Below are 8213 nucleotides of genomic sequence, written 5' to 3'. Positions count from 1 at the left end.
GCTGGCTGAAACGTGGAAGTATCGTGAGCGTTGTTCAGTAATGTCTGTTTACCACTCCATTTCCTAATTGTTTTCCTGTTCCTTCTTGATGGCCAACTAATGACATAGTAAATTAAAAATTTGCTTTCCAGTATCTTTGCCCATTTCTCCTCTGCCTCGCTGTGCTCTGCTCAGATACGAGTTAGTGCAAATTTGTATCATCCAAAAGAACGAAACACCTGCGCAGCGTGAGTGATACCTGGAACTAATCTGCTAATGAGGTTTCTCAAGTCGGTTTCATAAGGCAAAAAGCTCATCTTGACTTCAGAGAGAAAGTAGCACAGCTGAGAACCAAGCTTGAATGCCGCTGCTGGACAAGTGTGACCAGTAAAAACACACAGAGAGGTCCTTCTGGGACAGTACAGCCTGGAGAATCCAGTTTCCCAGGACAGGATATAGCATATAGAGGGAGCTGCAGCCCAGCCTTCCTTGGCATTTAGGACAAATCCTTTACACTGCCTGCTTGCAGCAATGCAAACAAGTGCTTGCTTCCCAGAGCTGTCAAAGTGCTGTGCTCCTTCCTGTCAGCAGTCTCCCAGGTGACAGTCATGCTCTAGGAGATGTTGGCATCCCCTGCCAGGGTGTCCTTGAAATGTGGCTAGAGAGGAGCTTCAGAAAATCTGCCTGACGCTCAGATTTCATGGGAAGTGGGATGGAAGACTAGATTCTATCTTAGAATTGTGTGTTCTCTCTACGTGTTGAAAGAAGGGAGGGTCTAAGTGATTGGTGACACCCCATTGCCAAACATCTTTAACGTACCACATATAGTTTTTTTCTCGAAGAGAGAAATGTTCTGTGTTCAACCTCAATTTGCTGTCATTTTTCTCGACATAATTTTGATGTTTTTCCTATTAATAATCTCATTGGTGCAACTCTGGTTATGAATAGTAAATACGTATAACAGTATGTTGGGATTTTTGTGTTGCAGCTAAACCATGTAGGAAACAGAAAAGAAAGTGAACATATGCTGCACTTTGCCTGACCTTGTATGAAAAGTCTTTTTGCCTCTCCTCGAGGAAAAAGGGTTACATAAAGCTTCTACTCGGCTGAATTTTCATAGTTCTTTTTGCTGAAAAAAATGGATCTCAAAGAACTAATGTGAATGCTGTAGATTTTGTTGACAAGAGGAAAGATAATTCTCCTATCATTCCTCAAAGACTGGTGAAGTTTTCTGCTTTAGGGGAGGGAAGTGAAAGGATGTTTGTTTTTCTGCTGACAGCCTCACTACTGTAACGTCAAAGCCCAGATAAATTCTATTAAAGCTTAGAATAATTTAATTTTTTTTTTTTTTTTTTTTTTTTAGAAATAGCGTTTTTGCAACAGAAATCTCAATTGTCCTGTTTCTGGCTTAGAAGAATTAAATTTTGATTTGTTTTTTTTAGTTCCAGTTGACCCAAGTTTGATCATAGTTGTCCAAGCTAAGGAGGACGCGTATATTCCTCGCACTGGGGTGCGCAGTCTTCAAGAAATCTGGCCGGGGTGTGAAATTAGATATCTGGATGGAGGTCATGTCAGTGCCTACCTCTTCAAACAAGGACTCTTTAGGTAAGGTGAACAGAAAAGTTTAAAAAAATAGTCTAGATTTTATTAATATATAAGTTTGGCCGCAAATGAGTAGTAGTACTTGCATGAATTCTTGCCTTGTAATGTTAGGTGTCGGCTTTCTAAAGACAGTTATATAAATCAGTTATATAAAGGCAGTTCTGTGTTTAAAAAGTTAAATACTTGTGCAGTTAATTTTAAAATATAAGGAATTAGACTGTACATCCCATTTAGGCAGTCTAAGCAACAACAGAAAGGAACAACACTGTGTCAGTCCAAGGTGTACTGACCACTAGTTTATTACTATTTAAAACTTCAGCCTTATTTTATGATAGTTCATCAAAAATTGTAAGTAATGCATGTCTTTGACCCATTTTATGATGTGTTTAAGTAGAAAACTAATTCATGAATATTTTCACTCACATTATAGTTGGTAAATAGTCCCACTCATTCCTGAAACATAAATATATTACTGAATTGAAGTGAGAGATCCCAGATATAAAGGAAGGAGAAAACACTACCTGACATCACATTTTTATTGAATGCTGTTTTGAACTTGTATATACATTTTGTATATACATTTGTAAATATATGGAAATACACCCCTTGTATCTTCCCCTTCCCAAATTATACAAATTATCTTCTTTTCCCCTTGTTTCAGACAAGCAATTTACGATGCGTTTGACCGGTTTCTTCAGAAATACGCTGTCTGAAAAATCTTCACAATGCATTCAAACTGATCTCATTTGTAAATTCAGCGTCCTGGAACTCATATTTGGAAAACAAGCCGCTTGCAACATCGAGTAGCCACTGACTTTGGCTGTTGTAGGTAACAATAACCAGCAATGGTGAAGTGCCAGCGTTACTTTCATTTCAATCCGGTGCCATTCTGACCCAGCTGCTTCAGCATTACCTTGTGAACAAACAACGGGCGGCGACCGTCAGCCTTCGCGTACTTTGTGTCTGATCAGGTTGTGTGTTCCTTGAGTTCTGAATCAGTTCTGAATCGTGTGTCAGTGGAAAACAGACCGATCTAAGTACTGAAAGAATGTCAAACGTGCTGTATGGCTAAGCTGCTCTCTTGTGTTTACTGTGTCTCTGGTGTGTTCCAGATACCTGGGTTTCCTCTTGCCTCCCCGTGCCCACGCTGCTCCCGTTGTATTGTGCCACAGCTTTGCCAGCGCTCAGCCTCCTGTGTTTGTCACTGGTTTTCTCTTCAATTATGAATTGAAAATGAGCTGTTTAATAGGAGGGGCAGCATCAAATCTTGCGAAAGGAGACTGTGACAATTCAGTGAAAAGTGAGAGGGGGACGTTTTCATTCAGTACACCCCATGAAGTTTTTCTGCCTCTGAAATAACTTTCCCTTTCCGGAAGGATCATGTAGCAGTTCATCAGTCAGGTTCACAAAACTGGAATAAGTGAAAATCAAGTGTCTGGTTATTAATTCTTTACATTAATTCAGTTGGATAACCAAAATTTCTAGATTTTTTTTGTTTGTTTATTTTTAAGGAATGGTAGAAGATACAGAAATTTCATCATTTCACTTTACAAGCAATGTCTCGTTTTAGGCAGTTAAATCAATAGCAGATTATATGGTGCTATGAAGACCTGCTGGAAATATTTCAACAGAAGTCCTTTTTAAAGTATACACTCAGTGCTGATATGCCAAATACATTTTCGTGGTATAATTTTAAAAATGCATGAGCCTAAATGTTATTAAAACAGGTTGCTCCTTATTTTTCATCACTTGGGTTTTTTTAAATCGATGGAAAATAAAAAAATTCAGATCTTGAACACACTCAAGAAAATCCTCTTTGGGGATCAAAAATGCCAACAAAATACAATATCATATAAAGTTGTCATGTAGTGACTCTCTCTCCATGTCTTTTCTTGTGGTAATCTCCTGTAACATTCTCTTAAAGCCAATTCGCAGAGAGGTTGAAAACTGAAACACTTCAATATTAATTTTAGTACAGTCACGACCAGGGTTACCCTGAAACAAATTGGGCTGTTCAGCTTCTGCACCTTTCCAATCAAGCACTTCTGATCTCTGTGGTCAGTGTGAAGATTTTGCAGCAGGCAGAGTATGGAGCAAACAAAGCTTGGTTTATATATTTTCTTGAATTTTACTCTGACAGGACTAATAACTGTGAAGTAGTCATGGTTCACCTGAAAATCAGGTATGTTCAGGTAAAACTGAAGAGCAACAATTCATAATAACCCAGATTATTTAAGATACAGATTTACTGAAAAGGCAAAAGAAGTTCTGCTCTTTCGGAGGTGAAATTCCTTCCCTCAAGTGGTTTTCCAGAATTTCTTTGGACAGCATTGGCTTTGTGTATATTTGGAGCACGTGTGAAGTGACTAACACTTTTAAATCCAGTAAACACTGAATATTGGAGGGTTTGAATTCAAATTTAAAATTGACGGCTTGAATACTGTACTAAGACATTTACGGGGTTTACAATTTACACGCTCGTTCATCAGCTAAGAGTGCTTTACAAGACCACTCTGCTGTTCAGCAACTTTTAGAGCTCTCACATCTTAAATGTAATTGTGTGCTTTTTGTCCTGTTTCTGTTGCAGCTATGAGAAAGGGAGAGATGTGGTGGCAAGGGAAAGGGCTTGAATAAATGCAAGAGAGAAAAGACAGATTTTGTAGAGGCCGGCAGTAAGCACAAAAAAAATCAACTACGCTACAAAGTATAACATGCCAAAGTAAATATTTTCAAAGCGCACAATACTGGGAATTACACAACTGATGGGAACTTGACATCCTGAGGTTAGTGTTCCAATGGTAGTAGTAACAAGGTTTAATTTATCCATCTAGTCACAGATGGAGATTTAGGCCAGTGCCACTCCTGGTTGTGAGTGTGCCTTTTGGGACAAGGAGTGAAAGGCTGGTTTCTGACAAGAATGAGAAATCACGCGTGGCTCCGTAGCTAAAGTCGTGTTGCCAAATATGAAAGCTCAGCAAGCATTATTTAAGAAATTTCTCAGGTTAGAGTAACAAAAAGGAAAAAATGAGCTCTGTGGTCTATTTCTGCCAGTTATCAGACACAGGGAGCTATTAGGTGGTCTGTGAAGGGGGGGGAATCTTGCTGTGTACGTGTTTTTAACCTTTGGAAAATTGACTTTTTAAACCAGATTTTAAGGTTAAATCCTAAAAAAGTATAAATAATCCATTTTGATGTTAAATGAGAATGTGATTTTAATCAGGCAATTGCATGAGAGAAATACTGGAATAAGATTCCTGCGCTAAATCCACAGTAGCAGGTAAGCTATTCTGTATGTTTTAACCTTATTGTAAAGCTGGCCTTGGTGATTTTTTTGGTTTTAAAGTTTTTCAATAAAAGTCCTAAAAAACCAGTTACACACGAAGGGGTTTTTTGTCTTTCTTGTTAACAGGTGTTCAAAGTGCATCTTTGCTGTCATCCTGTAATCCTTTTTATTCCTGCGCGAGCTGTAGCACAAGGAGAGCAGTTAATCTACAGGACATGATAAAAGCTTCACACAACAAACACTGGTACTGCTTTGATGTTTTTCTACGTGCAGTACCTAGTAAAGAAAATAAGCTTGTATCAGCTAATTAAGATACCCGCTGTGATTCCAATTTTATACTTGCCAGTGCCTTCATTGTGCTCGAATTTCCCAGCCTAATTTAAAATCCTTTCTACTTTTAAAAGGGTCCAAAAGACGTACAACTTTTGGCCGCTGCGTTCCAAGCAAGGGTACCGTGCTGAACTTGGAGCGGGTAGTTTGTCCGCGCTGGAAAGGACAGGCTCAGGGCAGAGCGAGAGGTTGAATCTGGTGTGTTATCCATGAGTAACCCAGGTAAACTTCTTTGGTGTTTTGTTCCCATGCTTCTCTTCTGGCACTTGGTCACATTCTCTGGAACAGAACACATCTAATAATTGCCAAATGGAGCTTCTTGTAATTTCTTTCCCCGAGGCAAAAGAAAAACAACCCAATAAAATGACAAACCAATCAACTCAAAAGGGACCGCTCAGGAATTTTTTTTTTTTTTTTGGAAAAATAGATCACTTGTGTTTTATTACTCTAGAAAGTCTGCAGAAAGGTAACATTATGTGACGGAACGAAATTTTGTTGCTTTTCCTTATTGGAATGTCATGTGCATGTATAGATACACTATCTAAAGAGTAGAAAATGAAAATCCTTGGATACTCTGAGTACTATTTTGTTTTGGTAGTTGCTAACACTTTGAGGCAGCTATTTTTAAAATTAATTTATTTATTTATCTTAATTGTTTCAGTTTTTTTTTTTTTTAATGTTGATCTTAATTACGCTTGGTTGGGCAGGGAAGTTTCTTTATCTTAAACTGTCAGGTTCTCTGTCAGCTTGGCTGTAACGATAAGTTACACAGCACGGAAAGGAATGTTCTGTATGGTCTGTAGGCATGTAATTCCTTGTGAAGAACTGTTGCATGAGTAAAATGCTGCTATTTTATGGAATGCTGCAATTTGCAGTGTTTCCTGGTACACTTGGATACTTCCATACGAGATAAAACATAAGAGTTAAAATGTGAAGTGTCTCGTTAAGGGCTGTTACTCTCTTGTAGTGTAAATCAACCCATTTTCCAAATATGAGTATTTTAAGTACTGTGCTCGTAAAGGAAGAAGAGTTTTGCCAAAGAAGTCTGACTTAACACTGCTAGAAAGTAACAAGAGTGATGATACACAGTGGACAAAGTGTTAAGGATGAGTCTTAGCAACTGTAAAAGCTTTTTATATCCTCTTCAGGCCTACTCCAACCGAAAAGGTTACAGCAAGACATGTCCTACCCCAGAGTTAGCAAAACAAGGATGGACAAAGGCTCAAGTGCCATGCTACTGGTCACCTTTAGTGCTTTTTTTACCCCCGTAGAATTACCCCTTAATCAGCTTTCTGTTTTCCTGCTCTGTTCAAGCTCCTGCACTGCAGTATTGCAGCATTCCTAAAGTCCCAGCTAGCCTACTCATCTGCTTCCTCATTTTCTAACACTTGTACAGGGAAAAAAAGGAAACAGGAGGTTACTCCCCTTCTTAACAGTGCCTTAGGTAGAGCCTCTGTACTGCCATATCACTCTAACCTCTGCTTAACTTCTGAGTTTGGGAAACCAAAGACGCAGAAATTGTTTTCCACAGGTAGTGTGACTGATAGTCCTGTTGTCAGGACTGTGTGCAGTTGGCATGTCCCTGGTTATTAAACTTATGTCATCTGAAAAAAAAAAATCAAGTTCTTAGTGTCAAAGAAAAATGCTTCTAAGGGTTTGAAGGTTTGCTGTAATTTTAATCATTCCACCTGCAATTTTAGTCATTCTACCTTTTTTCTTCTTTACTGACATAAATTTTACCAGAAAGAATACGTCTTACTTTCTATACAATAAGTGCCTAGAAGTACTAATGATTTTTTCTCTGTGAGAAGAGAAATTCCTCTAATATTTGGAGCTTAAATCTGCAATTACAGAAATGTGATACTTTCATCTATGTGGTTTGCTCCTTGTAGCATAACAATTGTTGTAGATGTTTTAAATTTCAAGCCTTTACCACAAAGGGTCATTAGTTTTCAAATATCTTGAACAAAGCAGCAAGCACGTGGGAGGTTTCTTTTGTTGTTTTTGAGGTAGGCCTGGCCTTCTATCAGGTGATCTGATCTGCTGCTGTTCCCACAGAATAATCCTAAAATTACAGAATAATCCTAAAAATGTCTCAGTGCCTGAAGTGTCAGCTATGATGGGCATTTGTTAAGTTTTTGGTGGGCTTGTAGGGTTTTTTTCTGATGAAGGGGTAAAACTGCACACAATCTCTTTAGAGCAATGAATAACATTACTCTAAACAGAACATACTTTGCTGCTACAAAAACCAGGAAACTTGGCTACTTGTGACACTACTTCAAAATGTTTGCCTGTCTTTATAAAAGCCTGTTTGAGAATTTACTTAGTTCGTTAAAGAAGTGTTGGCTCCTTTTTTTTTTTTTTTTTAAAGCCCTTTTGTAAGAAAGGGAATGAAAGAAACGGGAGAGGAACGAGTGTCCTAAGGTGTAATCAAGGAGAACTGTGGGAGCACTGGGAACTGGCAAAGAGGGAAAGAGGTGATTAGGTGTCATGCTGCAGTGGTTTCTCCTCATCCTCTGACCACAGGGCTGCTGAGATAATGCAGTGGCAGAAGTGTGGGAATAACCTCCAAGCGAATCCAGCAAGCTTGGCGTGAGTACACATGCTACTGTGAGATGATTTCTGGGGAGACTTCTGGCAGAAAGTAGAAAGGTAGAAGAGAGTGGTGTGATGGCGAGGGTACCTGTCTGCTGGAACGTTTGAACAGTGTGAGATTCCCTTGCTGCTGGGACTGTTCTCACGTGCCTGCGAACATGTTCTCTAGGCTGCGCCCCTGGAAGCGCTGAACCAGAGAAGCCCCCTTCGCCTCAGCGAAACGCGTTGCTCCTCCCGGCGCACATCGAGCCCCTCGTCGCGTTGCACAGGTGACGGGCCAAGGCAGGCCTGGAGGAACCGAAATGTCCGAGAGGCCCTGGAAAACCGCCCGGCCCATGAGCTCACGGGCGCACGGGAGAGCCGCGGGTCCCTCCCCCGGGCGGGCGGGGCCGAGGCGGCGCGGCCGGAGTGCCGCCCGTCCCTC

At 40.0% G+C, this 8213-nt stretch overlaps 1 protein-coding gene across 6 annotated transcripts in view; it reads left to right on the top strand.

Annotated features, from left to right (window-relative positions):
• Positions 1-3589, top strand: part of ABHD18 (abhydrolase domain containing 18) — a 20857-nt gene extending 17268 nt beyond the window's left edge. For all 6 annotated transcript variants that reach the window (XM_027899551.1, XM_027899550.1, XM_027899555.1 and 3 more), the window contains 2 exons: positions 1422-1584; positions 2243-3589. In XM_027899551.1, the coding sequence (XP_027755352.1) occupies positions 1422-1584; positions 2243-2294 (215 nt within the window). In that variant the 3' untranslated portion in view covers positions 2295-3589. The remainder of the gene's footprint in view (positions 1-1421; positions 1585-2242) is intronic.
• Positions 3590-8213: the final 4624 nt, after the last annotated feature.

Source organism: Empidonax traillii, unplaced genomic scaffold (genome assembly GCF_003031625.1).
Source record: "Empidonax traillii isolate 1590-97213 ecotype Southwest subspecies unplaced genomic scaffold, ASM303162v1 scaffold675:size783547, whole genome shotgun sequence".
Taxonomy (NCBI): domain Eukaryota; kingdom Metazoa; phylum Chordata; class Aves; order Passeriformes; family Tyrannidae; genus Empidonax; species Empidonax traillii.
The sequence above is the reverse complement of the archived record's forward strand: the minus strand, read 5'-3'. Positions and strand labels throughout refer to the sequence as shown.